Source organism: Drosophila teissieri, chromosome 3L (assembly GCF_016746235.2).
Source record: "Drosophila teissieri strain GT53w chromosome 3L, Prin_Dtei_1.1, whole genome shotgun sequence".
Taxonomy (NCBI): domain Eukaryota; kingdom Metazoa; phylum Arthropoda; class Insecta; order Diptera; family Drosophilidae; genus Drosophila; species Drosophila teissieri.
The window spans coordinates 5,098,969-5,117,941 of NC_053031.1; the positions used below are offsets into that span (position 1 = coordinate 5,098,969).

Here is an 18,973-nt window from a genome sequence, read left to right on the forward strand (position 1 = left end):
CAAGTGAAATGCAGTTACACGACGGTAGAGACCATTGGCCACTGGCCGAAAATATATGAACCAAATCAAATGCACATTTTTCAAATTCATTGAATTTGCAGGGCATTTACAACGCAACAGCACACTGCGTCTCTCATTTATGTTATTTCATTTCATTTGTTTTTCCATGCTCATGCGAATGTGAATGCATTTTCCCTTCTTTTTTGATTTTTTTGTTGATTTTTTTTTTGTTTTTTCCCCATATCCGAGTGGCAGCGTGACTGCTGATAGAAGGTGAAATGCGGAGGAGTGAGGTTGGGCATGGGGATGGCAATTGTGCAGCGTTGGCAAATTTAATTGGAAATGAAGTGTATGCCGGGGCAGAGCGAAGCCGAGAGTGAACGCCACGAAATCCGAGTTGTGCACAAGATTATTTTGTCAGTAATCGAAATAAATTGAATTTATGAAATGAATTTCATTACAAACACGAGATATGCACAACACAAATTGGTTATACTAATTGAGGCTTGACCAACGGCACAAGTGGGTTCTGCAGCTCCAGCTAATCGACTCGACAGTCGACATTGGAGTTTATTATATAATATGTATATAGCATAATGCCTGCGAGCTATTTGCTGGAATTTAAACTGTCCCCCCTCTTCTTGTCCAGCGAACGGACGGAGCACTTCTCGACTTGATTTGGATTTGATTGTGTTGAGGTCATTAGCAGGGGTGGGGGGCGGCATCTGATCACCATTTGAAATGGACTCCTGCATTATTCACTTAAAATATGCAAATATTTTCTTTGCCAAGTCATCTTGGGTTCGCTTTCTTTTTTTCTTTCTGTCGCTTTGCTGCGGCTTTTCTTTTGCCTTTTGGCGAGGGGAACAAAACAGACAAAAAACAGAAAGAGTGAGAGACCGGGGAGACCCTTCATAAATTTCATTATTCTTTTTGTAATTTTTGATGGCCATTAAATGCAAATTATAAAAGCCAAAATACACAAACAGAGCTAAGTCTAATGGACAGGGGCGTGGCCGGACGACATATTTTTTTTTGGTGGCCATCCATTTAAGCATTAGCGCTCAATTTAGCTTTTAATGCCGTTTCCGTTGCCTTAAATAAAAATTCAATTACTCGCACACATATACACTCACACACACACTCACACAAACGCACACGCACACGCACACACAAACGGACGCACATTAAGAGAGAACAAGCCATAAACTCGCAAACAGTCACGAGCTGCGCCGTAAATGCGTTTAAAATTGAATAATTTTATTACCCATACGCCCCGTGGCCAACGTGCACACACATAAAGGTTTGTATACATACACTCATCAAAAAGTAAGCTTGGAAAGTTTGGGAAAGTTTCGTTAAATGTTAAAATGTTAAGCAAACCCCAGTTGATTGAGGAATATTTGTTTGAAAAGTTAATGATTTATAGTCAAATATGTAATTACAAGAATTTATGCTGTTTTGATATGCTCAAAAAAATTTAAGAATTTATGCTGCTTTTATGATAGCAATGTAACATTTAAGGTATTTACGACCACTTTTCCAGTTGTTAGGCAACTTTTTTTGCGAGTGTCTACCTGTAGATTGGACTCACCTGCATGGATCGACGGCTGGAGCCGCTGTTGGACCGCGACAGCATCGGCGGTCGCCGCTTGGTGGCCCCGCGTCCGGCGAGCAGGTTGTTGAGCAGCGAGGGCGAGCGGGCGCAGATGAAGGCGTGGAAGGACGAGACCGTGAATACGCCCAGCTTGTTCAGCGTGTTCTTCGTGGGCCGCGACACGTGAGTCAGCAGCGACTGTTGAATAAGTGACGAATGCGAAATGTTTGAAAATGAAATGTGAATACAAGTCATTTTTGGCATATAGTTCCACCACCAGTGCCCCTCAACTAATTTCGTTATATTTACGACCCATTCAAAGAGCATTAAAAAGCAGGCAGAGCATCTAAACACCCACACTCGCACACACTCGTACACCTATGCAAATAAGCCTTTGGCATTCTGCAGTCGACTGAAGTTGTTCTCTTCACAGGTGCTGAAGTTGTTTGCATTTTGTGGTTATTAATAATAAATAATGTTGCTTTTCAGGCACACAACTGCACTTACCACCCCTACCCCGCTCCCCTTCCGGAACCCCATTTCCCCATCCATGTTCCAGCCTGCCATTAAAAGCGCAATCAACTTTCAACCCTTTCACTCAGTCAGACAGTCAGTCAGTCAGTCAGTCAGTCAGTCAGTCAGTCATTGAGTCAGTGAGTCAGACAGTCGGCGCTGGCAAATCCCTTCTAAGGTTGCCAACAGTTGGCGCCAGCGAAGGTTGCCTTTAAGCCCATTTAAGACGCTTAAACTTTTGTTATGGAGATTAATTGTGCATGTTTGGGTTTTGATTTTCCAAAAGCGTACCATTGAATTGGTTTTGCCCCATCCATTGTGAGAATAGGTAGAGGTAATTATAGACTACTCGAGCCCGTAAAGGGGTTTAAACGGAATTGTAAACGGGTTTCGGGGCCAATTGTTGTTAGAGGGATTTGGGCCGATGCCATTGTCCCGCGCTTAAGCTCTCGACCAAGTTGTGAATCTGCTTTTGATGTTTCTGTGAAGCGTGGCTAAAATTAAGCCTTGTGGTGGCTTTTGGGACGAAATTGCTCAGCCATTGAGCAGTAATTAGTCCTTCATCATGTTTATTGTATTCTCAGTTATTCCCGCTCAAAAAATGAAATTGTGTTTCAAAAACTGCTGACACTTAAACGCGACTTTGAACACTAAGTGTTTAAATAAATTACCATTAACAAACGCTCTACGCTTTTCAATAAATGGCGCCCAACGCGGAGCACCCTCCATAGCAGCCCCAAAATGTAGGCAATGCTTTTTGCCCCAAACTAGTGTGCTCGTTCTGGATGAATTATAAAGCCGCCAGACGGCAGTGCTTCCGCCATTAATTGCATTTGACTTATCTCTCTGACAGGCCGAATTTTGGGGGCACTGGTCGATGGCAGTGGTCGCTGTTTGGGGCCATAACTCACCTTCGGATTGGGCAGCTCGCCACTTTGCAGCGAGGCCATGTAGCAGCGCAGCCGGAACTGCTCGCAGTGGAGCCGCTCCAGGTTCTCCTCCCACTGCAGTATCTGCGTCTGGATCTGATGACGCGTCTCCTGATCGGTGACAACTGATTGCTGCAGTTCGGCCATGTGCTTCAGCTTGTGATCCTGTGCGGGGCGAAAGGACATGAAACCGGGTTAGTGCTGGCATATGCATATAAGGAGACAGGGCACTGGGATGCATATATGTGTGTATGGTGTATGGTGTATGGTGTGTGGTGTGTGTTCGGTTGTGTGCGACACTCGTTGGTGGGTTATGAAAGCATTCGAGTCATGGCATCATTAGCATTTCATGGCAGCTTTGTCCTACTGCCTCTGCCGCTGCTGCGGTGGCTGCCATTTGACGAAAATACATAAATCACGCGTCATGTGCAGCTTTCCCATCGCACCCCGCTGCACCCCCTGCCTTGCCCCCTGCGCAATTCAAATATCTCTCGCCTTCCCCGCCCTGCCCTGCCCTACTCCTGTCCCTGGTACTGAAGTGCGTTGGCAATGCACCAAAACTGCAAGGAGAAAAAATCTGCTCGTTTGGAAGGGGCGCAAACGGGAGCTGCATATACATGCCCCTGTTTTCATTACAAATACCGTTTGACTTCCGCCGCAGCTACCGCCCCGCCACAACCCCCCCCAACCCCCATTTTTCGGTGGTGCAACCAGAATTCAGCATTTGAAATCCCCACTTTGGATCCCACTTTCACGTGCATTTATAGCACGCTTGCATAGATCTCATGGAGCACGTGATTGTTTCATTTTGGTTGCCGTTGTTGCTGCATTGAATGCGAGTCAGTAAGCTGACAATTATTTGCAGATGCAGATGCAGATGCAGTTGCGTGTTGTTGCTGCTGCTGTTGCAGTTGCAGTTGCAGGTTGCCAATGCAAATGTAAGTGCGTGTGCATGTGTGTGAGTGAGTGTGTGCCGTGGGCGTGGCAACAACCTGAATAGGCACTTTCGATGTTCGACATTTTAATGAATGTGTACACATAAACAGGCAGCGACCAAAAGGACGAAAGGATCGGGGAGTGGTGCTACCTGGGATTACGTACTACCTACAGTACAACTCCCCACACATCTGTGTGTATTTGAACAGTGCGACGTTGAGCCTTTTCAATGTTTGTTTTACGTGGAAATAAATCAAAGTTTTGTGCAATTTATTTGCACATTTCGCATACGTATGCTCGATATGACAATGTGTGCGTTGTGGTGGCAATCGATATGATAGTGTGTGTGTATGTAACATCACTTAATTCAATTCCACTAAAGATGGCCAATGATTCCTCGATGTGGCCTAAGCCAGCCTGGTCGTGTGCTCCGCTCTCTATACGGCAGGCATAAAGTTGGTTAATTAATAAACCAAAATCCCATTATGCACTGCGACCGCACACACACACACACACACACATATCTGTAGCAGGATATTTGGGATGAGATATCATCCTTCTTGAAGGAGTAGTTCGCCGGGTTGCCGTCAATGGCACTTGGCACTTGAGGAAAGCTGCTTATTTGACAAACACAAACCGGAAGGCGGCTGGGCGGCTGGTAGTGAGACACTATCTGGGGGACCGAGAGAGTTTTGTGATTATTTACAACACAAAACTGTGGAAGTGGCAGAGGGATGGGAGGAGGGTTTGGGTTGGAAGGACACTTTCCACAGGCAGGCAACAGTTTGTCCTTGTCAAAGTAATATGGGCTCTTCCTGGGCCATAAATAGCTCTCGCCTGCTTGACCATTAATCGCTCTGGCCATTGTGGCCATTGTGCTGCACTCCATCTCACTGGCTGCCCTTCGCTTGGAGGAGGCACTCCAAGGGTTAATGGCAATGTTAATGGACTTGTAATTGCCATGCAATTGGGAGTGTAAATCACGCAAACGATATCTCCCCGCCAGCGATCCTTGAACTGCGATTCCCTATTTCCTCCAGGGTGTTTGAACTCCATTGGGTGTCCGATACGAGAGTGGAATGCTTGCTGCACATGTAATGGAAATATTTGACAAACACGGAACGCCATCCGTTCCACAAAGTAACTTTAGCTTCTAAAGATACTACAAACAGGAATGCCTAGCGTAAAATATGTAAACTAGTTATAGTGACATATAATGTCAAAACGCTGGCAAAGGGATTTTAATAAGCAATCTGTTTCAATCAAGAAAACTTAACTTCTGAGCTTTAAGTGCTTTTTTATGCGTTGACTTTTATGTTTTCTTAAAAGAACATTAAGCTGAGAAACTCTGTTTCTTTGCTGTAAAGGACCTTTGCATTTCCAGCGGTTTGTGCACTTAATTTAAAGTCAATCTGCTTTTTGGTTTTGGGCTGCTTCCGCTTCGGCAACTCACACACTGAGTGCCACCCAAATCCATTTCACCGCTGCTGTGGAAGGATATTAGCAGCACTCCCAGGACGAAGCCGGGCATGCACTTGTGCAGCAGGCTCAGAGGCTCTGGTCACGGTCTCGCTGCGGTTGCCGCTTGTTTTGACACATGTCACGCGCTAAGTGACAGCCCCAGCCGCAATTCGAGCGGCTCCTCCTCCTCCTCCTCCTCCTCCATTCCGGACGGAGTGAGGGGGATCCGGACTCGAACTCGGATGCGGCATCGGCTTGAGGTCCTACGGACGACTGTGCTCGCTCACTGCTTTCATCTCAATTCCCGTGAATTTTATTATGGCTGCATAGTTGGATTCCCCATCTATTTTCCCACTTTTCCCTGGCCGTATCTCTCGCTCCTTGACGATGAGTTTTTGCGGTTCGCCTATTTAGTTGTCCTGCATCTCCTGCTCCTTCACTTGTCCACCCCGTCCCTGTCCATGTCCATGTCCCTGCCCCCTAGTCCTCCCAATCCTGTCCCGCTCAGTTGTCGTGTGGTCGTGTTCCTGTGGTCCTGCCGTTGTCTGTTGCGCTTTCATTAAGCGCCACTTGAGGCTGCCCCCTTCCCCCCAGATGATGCCACCGTCCCAGAGCTCACATTTGTGAGGCAGCTACACTAGGGGAAAATAAATCAGAATATCTGCCCATACTCGTAGCATCAAGTATTGCACATGACAATAATCTGATTGACATTTTGTACTTCTTTCTCATCGCCCAAACTTAAAATACTCCAAGGAAATTATTTTTGGCACATTGTCAAAGCTAATATGGCAAGCATTTGTGATATTTTCAATTGTACTAGAATCATTAGCAAAATATATGTATAAAAGTTGAATTCAAACAGTTGGACTGGGACTAATGCTATTTTTTGGTAAATTGATATTAAATTTCAAGCGTAATCATTAGATTGTTTTGTCCAAAGTTTTGCTTCCTGCTCTGCTTTGTCTTCTAGTTTAAAAGGTCAGTTTTTCGCTCAGTGTGTCAACTGAATCTGAAGCTGGTGAAGCTGGTCGGGAGCTGCCATTGCCATTGCTAGATGTACTTGTTATTATTATTGCTAGTCTTGTTGTTGTCTCTGGTCTGCCATTTCCGCTTGAGAGTCGAGAGTTTGGAGAGTTCATGGTTCTTGCATTGTTTTTGCTTTTGCTATTTTGCTTTCGTCCTGTAGCTGTAGTTGTGTGTTTTAGTTTGATATATGTTTTTACTCGGGAGTACAATTAAAATATACATTTTACCATTGTTATTGTGTCCCCGTTGTCAGCGTTGAGCATTCAGGGATTCAGCATTCACCATGCAGTATTCAGTATTCAGTACTCAACTCCACGTTCTACGTATCTCGCATGACAAGCCAAAGATGCTTGAAATGGCAAAACCACTAGTACGACAATAACCAAAAACAATGGACTGAAATAATAATCATGTGGCGGCAGTGGGGCAAAAGGACTCGTGACCCGGGTATCAGTTTATTTTGCTTGCCACTGCTAATGGCCCCCAGTCCTTGCCTCCACATCCCGCCACCACTTTTCACCCATGATAACAATCAATTAAAGTGGGTGGCCTGGGGTGGAATGGCAAGGCGTGCGTCCAAAAGGATATTGAGTTGTTTCAATGGCATGGCGCAACCCTTTGAGCCACCTGCTCAGATGACTTTTGACATGGCTTGTGCATTAAATGGCTGCTCTCCGTAGCAGTCAAAAGTCAGAACAGGGGTTCACTCTACATAAACCGCAACGAGAGGGGCACGGGCACGGACACGGACACGGCCATGTCAACAAAAGGCCTGAAAAATTGTATATGGTCTGCATAAATGCTGACCACAAAATGATGCCACATTATATAACGTGTGAGTGCTGCAGTTGAGCGGCGAGCGGTGAGCCTGGCCAGTTCCCGTTCTGGCCTGACCCACAGAAAAGAAGCTAAGCCCGGATGCTGCACCCGAACCCAAACCTCTAAACTGGCGCCTAGCTCTGTGGCCACAGGATGAGCTGGCCTGGGTGTTGGGTGATTGGGAGCTGTTCAGTGTTCGGTGTTCGGTGTTCGGTATGCTTGGTATTCGGTGTTCGGTGCTCGGTACTGGTTGCTGTTGACAATTGAATTGAATTTTCCGCCCGTGACCACAGCCACGCCCACTGTGTCAGCGCCTACATAAAGCATATTTTCGCATCTGCATGCAGCAGGCTCGTTCGAACAGAGGCGTCGTTCTCCTGCTCCACGAACAACAAAAACAAATCAAAAACCAAAGCAAACGCATTCTGCACAGGGTTAGTTTTTGGGATGGATAGATTTGGGGGGCGGAGGGCATGAGGGTCCTGGGATTAAGGGCCCGGCGCTCCTATTCTACTGCTGCAATGTCCCAATGTCCCCGTGTCCTTCTGTCCTTCTGGCCACGGCGGCAACCATATGCCAGACCCATTTCCTGTGCAACTTTGGACCAAAAGTTGCAAAAATATTCGCACGTTTGGCCAAAAACAAAGCTGGACCGAGAGGGGGTGACTCCCCTCCCCCACCCCACACTCACACACGCACACACACTCTCACACATGTGTGTCCATGCCTTTCATGCCGGACTTTGGAGCTCAACCCGTTTCTCATATTTCTTGCCATAAATTTCTACCATTTTGGCATTAGTTTATGAAATGCCACGCCCACCCACAATCACCAACGCCCTCTCACTCTCACACTCATACGTACATAATGCTCTTGCGTGTGTGCGTGTGTGTGTGTGCCAGGTCAAACTAAAGTTTTTTTTTCCGCCCGCATCATGAAGAAACCTCAGGACAAAAACGAACCGAACAAGTAAATTTTATGGTAATTATAAACTTTATGGTTTCATTAAAAAATATTGAAGAGAAAACAGAGCCAGAAAAGTAAGAAAAAAACCGAAAAAATTCACAATACGAGTGGAAAATGGGTGTTTCTGGTGGAAAAGGGGACGGCCACATTGTTTACTCCTTTTCAGCCCGCTGCCCATCGAAGTTTCTTCTCATTCTGTGCGGCTTTAAGTTGGTCTAATTAAGTAAAGTTTTCGGTGTAAGTTGAAATTAACTAAGTATGCATTTCATTATAATTTCGGTTTAAATATTTTCGGGTTACGGATATGCCAGGACATCCCATATACATATATATACTTATATGTGGGATACATGAAAGTGCGGTTGAGTTTCAATTTAATTATTGTGAAATTAATTGCACACTTTAGGGCTTCCCTCGAGTGTGTATCTGTATCCGTATCTGTTTAGTTGCTTGTGCAACTGGCGGAGTCATTTTCGCAAAAGGAATTTAAATCTTCAATGCTGGCGGAACAACTGAAATGATTGCCTGCTTTCCGGCTGAGCGGTCAAGGAAAACAATTTTCATTTACTAAATGTTTTCATAAAGCGCAATTAAAATATTTTACTGCCACACCCAGAATGCACAGAAACAGAAAATGCATTACGCACGCCATTCACGACTCCTGCATCATTTAATTAGTGCAATTATTTAAAATCGATGGCAGCCGCAACAAAATCATTTGGCCGCAATAAAAACTGCGGTTCAGGTATTTAAAAAAAAGAATGTATGAAATAAGTGGGTAACTGTGTGAAAAGTGAGTTTAAAGGCATCAAAGCATCCATTACTGATGTGGGTTACAAAGGTCGAAACGATGTGCTGCTAAAGATTTAAAGGTAATTCAATTAACTTCTATTAGAAAAGCTCTTTAAAGCCCTTGTGGTTTTAATTAAAGAGTTGAAATGTTTGAATAAATTTAAATTCATTTTTCAGGCATTTAAGGAATTTCGTCGTTTACAATTTTATAAATCAAAAAACCAAAACCCTTGTATTTAACAGAACTTTGTAATTGTTTGTATCCTTGTATTTAAAGGAACTTTGTAGTTGTGTGTATCCTTTTGTGTAAAGGAACTTTGCAGTTGTAGGTACGTGCCGAATATGAATACCTATGAATTATTTCACATTCTTTCCAAGTGAAAACAACTATTTTCTGATTTAAGGTGATATATTTGTGAGCCTTTGAACCTTCGTTCGTTCGTTACGAGCGGTTTTTTGCGGCATAAAAACTGTTTATAAAAAAATTAAAAGCAAACAAGAATTTAAAACCGGGCAATGGGGGGCAGCCGGGATTGCTGGGCGTGGTACGCGGGGGGCGGCATCAAAAAGGTGGGCGTGGCAGGCGGTAGTGAGGCTGCAGTGAGCTGCTATTGAGCTGAAATGACAGCAGCCATTGCAAATTGAAAGCATCGAGGGGCGTCGGTGGGGGGCTGGTCTGGGCTGAAAAGCAGGAGTAGCAAGTGAGCCTTGTTTAGACAGCGCCGCCATGGCAATTGCACATCAGGTGCAAAAAGGTGGGGGTTAAAGGGGTCGGGGGGCTGTGGGTGGTCGGAGGTGGATTACAGGTGCAACGGGGGGTGGGGGTGGCGGTGTCGTAGGAGTCGTAATTAGAGCGTAAAAACCAGAGCGTACGAAAAACCAAATGCGCTCGGGCAGCTACTACTATTTTTTTACGGTCCTGCATTGTGTATCTCAGCGTGTGTGGGTCTGTGTGTGTGCGTGTGTATGTGTGCGTGTGAGTGCTTTATGCGAGTAGAAAAATAGATAGGTAGAAAAAGAAGGAGCAGCTGGAGGATACGAAATGCGCATACATATGTGTAAGGCAAAAAACTAGAGAAAAGCTAAAGCAAACGAAGCGAAGTGCTGCCAAAACCGCCCACTCGAGCACCGCCACGCCTCTTTTACAGACCAACCCCGCCCCTCCCCGCTGACACATATATGATTATTTCCGAAAGGTGACACCTATAAAAAACAACAACAACAACAACAACAACGAGCTGGGAGCTAGCAGCGTAGGCGTCACACAAAAGTAGAAGAAGCAACAACAACAACAAAGGGTGGCAGAAGAAAAAAGTCACAACACTGTTGCTCTTTTCACCGAAAAGAGGCGGTGGGTGGTTGGTGAACCACCCACACATGCAAACACACGCCCACAAAAGGAGCAACTAGAATGATGCGTTGGTGTGACACCTTTCCTTTGCGTTACTGCTGCCCACTGCGTCATCTTGCTTATAATTTCATTCAGAATGGCGACCCTTCTGGTATTTTTCTAGAAAATTAATTAACAACAAATGCAACAGCGCAGGGTAATGCTAAGTACTAAGTACTAAATGCTAAATGCAAACTGCAAATGCATTTATGGGCAGTCCTTAGGCTCATTTAATTAATATTCATCCAACAAGTTTGTTTTTTGGCCAAGTGGCGCAGCTGGAAAATGGGGAAATGAGGAAAAGCGGAAGCAATAGGGACCCAGAGCACTCTTATGGCAATCTTGGACTTCCGCCCAATGGTTTTTGTTTTCTTTCCCTGCTGCCTTCCTTTTTCGCAAAACGAAGTAAACACAAACAGGCCGAGAGAGAGAGATAGGGAAACGGAGCAAAAAAGTGCAGTTCAAGGAAGTAATTATGGTTTATCCAAAGGGACAGATAGTGCAAGATGGATGAAGGAGCACGGCAAACGCAGGCCTTCTCGACCTGGTCATAACATCGAGATACAAGTTTGTGGCGGAAAAAACTGAATTAAAAAAGGGCGAGAAGAAAGAGTCTCGCAGTAACTGGGACACGCAGAAATAATCAAGGACATAGAATGCAGTTTAAATTTTAAATCGATTGTATGTAAATTAGAATAAATATTATATTTTGCTACCTACAACATTTATATGGAACTAGTAGCATCAACTTCAACTTACAGCAGTTACAATAGTTTAAAAATCCTTCAAAGTTATTTGCCGGCTATTAATTACGAGCACTGAGCAAACTTCTACGGGTCTCTCCTTACAGTAATTTGAAAAACTTTCGTTTTGTTGGATTTCCCATAACCGGAAGTTGTAATTTTCCGGCAAACACTGTCGCAACTGAGGCAGTAAAAATAGAAAAAAAAATAGCAGCAGCGATGCCGGCGACAGAGACGAATGAATCAAGTTGTTGAGGATAGGACAGACAACATAATTGTCTTTTGGAGTCCCTCTAACTAACTAACAAACAACAAAAGCGAAGAAAAACAGCAACGCAAAAGTGGGTGGTGCTGCTGGTGGAAAACGTGGGGCGGTAGGGAAGTGAGGGCCACTGGAAATGACATGATGAAAAATAAATAAACAAATAAAGTTTACTTTCTTTGGCGGGGCCACTGAATGCGATGGGATGGGATGGCATATCGCTCTGCCTCGATTTCCGGCTGCCTGGTTTATCCAGAGCATTTATCGTGGGCCAAGTGCAATTTCTTGTAGTTTCAGCTCGAGTTCAATTCTGTTTGCACTTGCGATTCGTTTTTCCATCTTCCATCTGCCTCCTTTTGCTTTGTCTTGCGATTTGTGCCGCGCAAAAATGTTCCTCACTTTGATTTGGTTTTTCCACCAATCCCATCCCTTTTCCCCCCTTTTCTTTTTACAAAAGTTTTCGCTGGAGAGTGGAAAATAAATTGCAGTGCAAGGAATTTTACGCTGTTTGCCGCGAAATTGATGGGGAATTGATTTGAAAGCAAATACATAAATAGTTGCAAGTAGAAGCACTTTTCCCCTCGCCCCCCGTCCTATCCATCCCGCACTTCTCGTTTCGACAATGGCATAAATCTTTGGGGAATCGAGACTGAGACTGAGACTGAGAAATTGGTTGGGAATGCGGAAAATGCGGGTGGAAAATGCGATTGTTGTGTTCCGTCGCCTTTTGTGCCGTTGACTTCTGAGTTGACAGCGCGATATTGAGAAATTGTTGTCCTGCCAAGGATATATTTGTGGGAATTTGTTTTCCAAGTCGATTACATTAGTCAGTGCGTCTGGTAATGGAGTTTCGAATGAGTTATGTATGTATGCAGCTGTCGACTTGAAACTGATATAGCAACTCTCTTTAAATTTAATTGCAGTAAATATGTTGCTGGCCAGAGCATCTTTAAGTTTAGTTTATCTATTTTTAGATCCTTGACAAGTAAAATGCTAAGATGCTCTACAGTTTATGGGTCAAATCACAGGCTCATCAATATTCACAACATTTACCAGGCGTAACAACACGTTTTCCCAACTCCGAAGAAAACGCCAACACATACTCGTAACTGCACTGATGTGCAGTTAATCCCAATTCGATGGGTTTTCTAATTTAATTCGCTTTTCATCTGCCATTCAATGGCGTGCTGCATTCATACTACAGTGCGCTGCGATTTATAATAGTTCAAATCCCATTTGCTGTTTGCACAAATGGCATGCTCGATGATGCATTCGTAAGCGATACCAATTGATGGGTTATTTGTTGCATATGCCATTCAGTGGAGCTTAGTCGGCCTTACGGCGACGAAACGCAGCGTTATCCCTTTTCACATCACTGTATGACTGTATGGCTGTATGACTGTATGTGGAGGTATGTGGAGGAATGGCTGTGTGGACCCATTCATTTTGCATTGCAGCCACTTGGCAAAATTGACTTAACTCTCTAGCAGCAACAATTTCCTGAGCCAACAGAGTCTGCATCGAAATGCAAAATGCAAAATGCGAAATGCAACCGCAATCCAAGCCCATGCTCCTTGGATTTCATCCTGGAATTCTCCAGGTGGTGCTTGGTGCACCAAAAACCGCAACGAATACTTTTGCACGCTCGCAAGCCCACATTGAATGTGTATGGAAATGTATATTGGTTTTGCGTCCTTGCGGCCTGCATATATGTATGTTATGTGTGCATATATACAATATAGATATATTCCACACTTGATGCCAACATATTTACTTACCGACTCAATGGCCTTCTCCAGCCGGAAGATCTCCTCCTGGAGCAGGTGTAGTGTTCCAGTTTTTCCGCGATGCCTGGCAAAGGCGGCGGCACAGGCGCTGTGTATGCTGTTCACCCAGTTCTCCAGCTCAACCTGCGGATGGATACAGAAATGCGGATGTTAAAGAGGAAACATTGTAACAAATTGCAGACCAAATGCACCGCAAGCAATTTGACATGGCTCCCCAGCGCCAAACGTCGAACTTGTCCCCCAAACGGAATGGCATCCAAGCCATACCAGCCATCCAAGCCTCCATCCAAGCCTCCATCCAAGCCTCCATCCAAGCCTCCATCCAAGCCTCCATCCAAGCCACCATCCAAGCCATGCGGAGCCACCCATTTGCAAAAGCCATTTCATCCCCGCTCATCGCTGGCTATCAGTTATGCAAATTTAATGACAAATCACGTTGGGCCATGGGAGCGAGAGTTGGCAACACCCCAGCAGGACGAAAAGGACGAGAAGGACGATGGAGGGCCATGCCGAACGTATGCCTTTGAGACATGTAACAGTTTAGGGCTGCCACAAGGATGCTGCCTCTGCTGCCACTGCAGCTGTTCAAGGCAATCTGCCAGTTGGCAGTCAGTCAACGCCACCTCAATCATGGCTCACACTTTAAGCCGCCCCCAGGCCCTTCTATCTCTACCCCTCTCTCTCTCTCGTTCTGTGTATAGCCTACTCTTTCGCACTCGAGGAGACGTTTGCGGGTTGCGTCAGTCAGCGCCTTGCCAGCGTCCTCGTCCATGTCCATGTCCTCGTCCTCGTCCTGTATCTGCATCTGCATCTATGCACACTCGCAGAAATATGCATTGCACTCGTTTCGTAAATTGTGCCCCAGTTATGACTTTAATGAAAAATTCCTTCCTTAATATTCCACATCCATCGACTTTAAAACCAAGATTATGGACAGCTTATATACGACGAGCATATAACTCCGAAATAAATGAAAGCTTTGAAATAAATTTAAAGCCATCTTAGAATTTTTTTGTGATCAACAAATATTAATTGATATACGAAGCTGGATTTTCTTCAATCAGTCGAAACAGAGTAATAAGTGCGAAAGCGATTTATATTTTTCAGAGTGCATCTCCATCTGTGGTTTCTTTATGGCATACATTTCACTCAGGCTGGCGATTATGAGGGAGCAGAATGACTCGGACCCGCGAGGGCTGAGCTCGCCTACGTCCGCCCGCTCGCATATCCTTGCATATCCTTGTGCAAACAAATTTGCGCTGCCATCTTGCAATGCGCTGAAGCTGACTTCGGACGCGGCAAGGCCAGTCTTTCAAAGCTTCCTTGAAGGACTTCCCTTGGATATTGACTGCTCGAAATGAGAGCGAGCATATCCTGCGGCACTCCCGTGTCCACCCAACGCAACCCAACGCAACGCAACTCAACCCCATCCGACCCAATCCAATCCAACCGAATCCAACCCACATCCACACCCGGCTGCACTGCAATAAAGATACTCACCTGACAGGGCGCCTGGAAGAGATAGGCATCGCCGAACGCCGTGCTCAGACAGAAGATGTAGTCGCGCTTGGGATGCTCCGGTATCGGTTGCATAATTGCACCATCCACGATAATCAAGTGCTTGGGCGCCGCCTCCACACTCCGGCCCTCCCGGGAATCGCACGGATAGAAGAGCAGCGTGGTGCCCTTCAGGCACACCCAGTAGCCCTTCCAGCCCCGCTTTCTTGCCAGCTCGATCTGGTGCTTCTTGCGTAGTAACCATTTCTTTACCGATAGGAAGCTGCAAGCAAACATTTCGATGTGGTTCACGTTGGTTAGTAAGGAGGGGGGTAAAAAGTTGGGGCACAAGGAGCAGGGGCAGGAGCAGGCAGGAAACTGCCACTCGTAATCCCTTGGAGAACTTCAACGGCTTCGCTATCAACCCATTAACCTTCCAAGTTAATCAAGATACGGCGGTATGGGATGGGGCATGTCCTGTGTACATAAGTCCTCAAGCAGTTTATCATAAGAGCGTAGGTGAGCTAACAAAAAGGGGTCGACTTGGGCATACCCTGCTATACCTTTTGTTTCTAGAGTATGCTAAGCATGGCTGCTACAAAAACTTCAAAAAATATAGGGGCTCATGTGTTTTTAAAAATATATAATGTAATATTTAGGCAAGATAACAAAACATGCTTTTTAATCCTTTGAGAAAAAGTTGCGCGTCCTTAATAAATCGAAAAAGCCATCTAAAGCACAGTCACGTTCGAAAATACAAGATATACAGACCTGGTTGCTAATATGAATCGCGATTAAATAAAAGTAATGGTCTTTTGCCCCAATCTCGCGTCAGTGCTTACCACATGCGAAGGTGCCTTCGCAACTTTGATACCCTCTATGCGGACATAATAACGTTAATCCCCAGCCACTGCTTTCTCCACCTCTGACCAAGCCCTTAATCACTGTGAAATTATGCTCCCCGAGGAGCCTCCCCATGGACCCACCGACCGAACTGGTATGTTATTTATGATGACTTGTTGGACGTGAGCAGGTTTGGCCACAGCCCAGCCCCATCCCATCGCAAGCTATCTCCAGCTGCCAGATTACATCTACGGGGGGCATAAATTCGCTGGATCCAATTCCCTGGAGCGGATTCCTTACCCGGCTTTGCGAACAGCTCCCGTGCAATTGAAGGAGGATGCAGCGGTGCCAGTTGCCTTTGCTTTATATGGTGACGCCATGACACTTTCCCCATCATCTTCATCCGAAACGGCGGTAGTTAGGCTCATTCGATCATCGTCCGAAATCTGCAAAAAATAAATATAAGGGTCTCAGTCTCAATCAAGAATGAAGAATCAAGCATCAGGCATTAAGAATGTGGACAGACAATTTAATTACGGCGCCTGGCCAACAGCAACACGTACGAGGTTTCGGTTGCTGGCGATAAAATTCAATAAATCGAAGGGAAAATAATTGAAATAATTAAGTCATAATTAGCTGGCAGCAGCAGGATGGCATCTCCTGGTAAGCCTCGCAGGACGAAGCCATTTGAAACCAATAATGGCCAGGTTGCTGCTCCTGCCGTCCTGGATGTTGTTGCGATGTTTGCCGTTGTTGTTGTCAGTGCCGACAGCAACATTTGTTACGTATGTCGTCGATAAAGCAATTTGTCTTCTCTTCTCGCCTGCATTTTTAGTGGACGAAAAGGAGGCTAGGGAGGGTGTGGGGGGAAAAGGACCTCGACAGATAGAGATAGGGCAGGCCCAGACAACAATTGACAAAATGGCTGGGAGAATCGCTGGGAGAGAGGGGAAATAAATGGCGAAAGGCAAACTGTTACTTGGCAATGTTATTTCATCAAAAGCCGGGTCGTTCGACTGCCTCACTAACTGACTGACTGACTGACTGACTGACTCACTGACTGACTCACTGACTGAATTCTGTTTGCCTTTGGCCCGGCTGGCCATCTACCATCTACCATCTACCATCTCCCAGCTTCCAGCTTCCTTCCGTTCGTCACTCAGCCATTTTTGCCTTCTCCGGACTCGCAGGACGATGGTTGGCGGCCAAAAGGGATGTAGAGGAGGTGCTGGAGTCCTTCGGTCCATGTGGGAATTCAAGCCAAGACCAAAGTCGATGGCTCTGTGCACTCGGGCTACGTGTCCCGCGTGGCAATAAAAATTGGTTTGCCCATTCATTCGTTTCAATCGAGGTGGGCGTAGCGACGACCGGGGCCACGCCCATTTTTGCCCATCGCCCAAACTGTCGCTCACTTGCTTTTCATGCCATTTTTATTCCAGTTCCCAAGGAAATCAATTTACAATGTGTTTATTCGTTTCGTCTCTGCTTCCTGTGACTGGCGGGGGGTCCTTCGACCAGGTCTTGGAGTCCTCCTCCCCGGTTACTCCTGGTTACGACGATACTCCAGCCTGTCAGCCTCTCAGCCCGTACGTCCACCCCTGCTTACGTTTTGGCAATTTTCAAACATTTTTGCTCATATGCATGTTTTACAAGTTATTTATTTGACTGGGGGGATTGATGTTTGCTTACGGGCTGGGAAGTCCCACCCGTGGCGCAGAGTCACCGTCTTTTGCCAGCCACGCCGGGGTCATGTGTACTTAACCCACACACAGCAGCAGCATCGGTCGGAGCGACCAAGTTTAATCAAATTTTATATTAATCGAAGAGCAGTGCAAAGGCATGCAAATAACCCAAGGAGCCCAACCTGAGACGTGGCTTGCTTAGCGACGACTGAGGGGTTGTCGATGATGCCGATGCCGATGCTGATGGCCAGGACGAAGCGAAGGACTCCCACTCAGATCAAAGCGGTTACAAGCTGCGACGAGGACCTGAGTGGAATGGCAGATGGCATGGAATGAGCACGCTCCCCAAATCGATATCTGTGCGTGTCACTTTAAGTGGCTCGGTGAGTTTGGGCCGAAAATTTAAAAGGAAACTTCAGAAACACCCTCGCCACCTGAACTCCGCCAAAACGAAATAGTTTCCGCTTGCTCAATGAAGTTTTCCACGAAATCATCAAGCCGAGCGGAAGCTGTCGAGTGGAACTGTTGCAGAATGGGTCAGGGAAATTGAAATGTGGGTGGGGCTCAAAACCTAGTATGTATATACCACTTAAACTTAAAGAGTGACCCACTGGAAAATCAACGGATATTAAAGCAATCTTAGTTTAAGGACCAATGAAAAATATACTTCAGTCAGGACACTGTACGTTTAATCAAATTAGGCGTCTTAAAGGGGTCCGGACTTTGGGTACCCTTTCACAACAGATTACCACGCATTTCGCATTTGGCATTCCGGCTGGTCATCCCAGAAGGGATTGGCCCGAGTCCAAGGAGTTTGTCAAATGATTCATGAATTTTTAATTGGCCCAAAAGTGGCAGCAGGTTGTAGTACATCAACCAGCCAGTCAGTCGACTTGTTCCTTGAATTTCATCAGGCGAACAGAATCCCCTGAATCTGACAATGGGTCTGCCACCAACGGGCAGTCCACTGCCTCTGCTCCCTTCCGATTTAGGCCAAAGGCGCTCACATGGGTAAGCCTAAATGGGCAACCCAAAACACGAACACGAATGCGAACACGGCCAAGCAACAATCACACAAAAGATTAAATGGCAGCCAGTCGGGGCATTCCCCAGGTATCCTTGTGCCACCCCCTCCACCCCCCATTCACATCCCCACATCACTTTGCCCATCTGATTACTTTGGGGGCCTAATACGCCATATCTCAGCATCGGTGCAAAATCAAAATTCAATTTACGCACAGACGAACCCGCCCACTTAGGCTCACTGATGGCTTCCCCATATATATCCTTCCATATAGTCCATCCAAGCATCCAAGCATCCAAGCATCCAAAAATCCTAGCCCCCAACTTATCCGCAAAAGGTGAGCCAGGTGCTTTCGTTACGATTTCTAATCAAGAATTGATTGTGATCCCTCGATGCGGCTGTCGTTCACGTTTCAGCCATAATTATCAATGACTTTTGAATGTCAAATGTGGACGAGATGAGCTGGGGATGCCATGTCATTGCCATTGCCATTGTCACCTCTCCCAACCTTCCACAATCCCAGACTCCCAGATTCCCAGACCTCCAGACTTCTCCTTCGTTTTGATGGCGCAAAATCTTTTCATATGTCGCTGTCAAAAATTACAATATTTGATAGAGTGTTTATGCAGGGGCTGCGACCTCTCAGCAACCCATATAGCCACATGTATATGTATACTATATTGGGGAGTGGGAAGGAGGTGGG

At 45.8% G+C, this 18,973-nt stretch overlaps 2 protein-coding genes across 11 annotated transcripts in view; both read right to left on the minus strand.

Moving 5' to 3' along the window:
* Positions 1-18,973, minus strand: part of LOC122618216 — an 84,516-nt gene that overhangs the window by 31,441 nt on the left and 34,102 nt on the right. For all 10 annotated transcript variants that reach the window (XM_043794476.1, XM_043794471.1, XM_043794468.1 and 7 more), the window contains 5 exons: positions 15,865-16,010; positions 14,725-15,004; positions 13,216-13,347; positions 3,022-3,204; positions 1,595-1,795 (listed from right to left, as the gene is read on the minus strand). In XM_043794476.1, the coding sequence (XP_043650411.1) occupies positions 1,595-1,795; positions 3,022-3,204; positions 13,216-13,347; positions 14,725-15,004; positions 15,865-16,010 (942 nt within the window). The remainder of the gene's footprint in view (positions 1-1,594; positions 1,796-3,021; positions 3,205-13,215; positions 13,348-14,724; positions 15,005-15,864; positions 16,011-18,973) is intronic.
* LOC122618218 lies at positions 5,734-5,996 on the minus strand. Its single transcript, XM_043794478.1, is given in 2 exon segments — positions 5,734-5,879; positions 5,882-5,996. Coding segments are annotated over 2 exon segments (261 nt in total).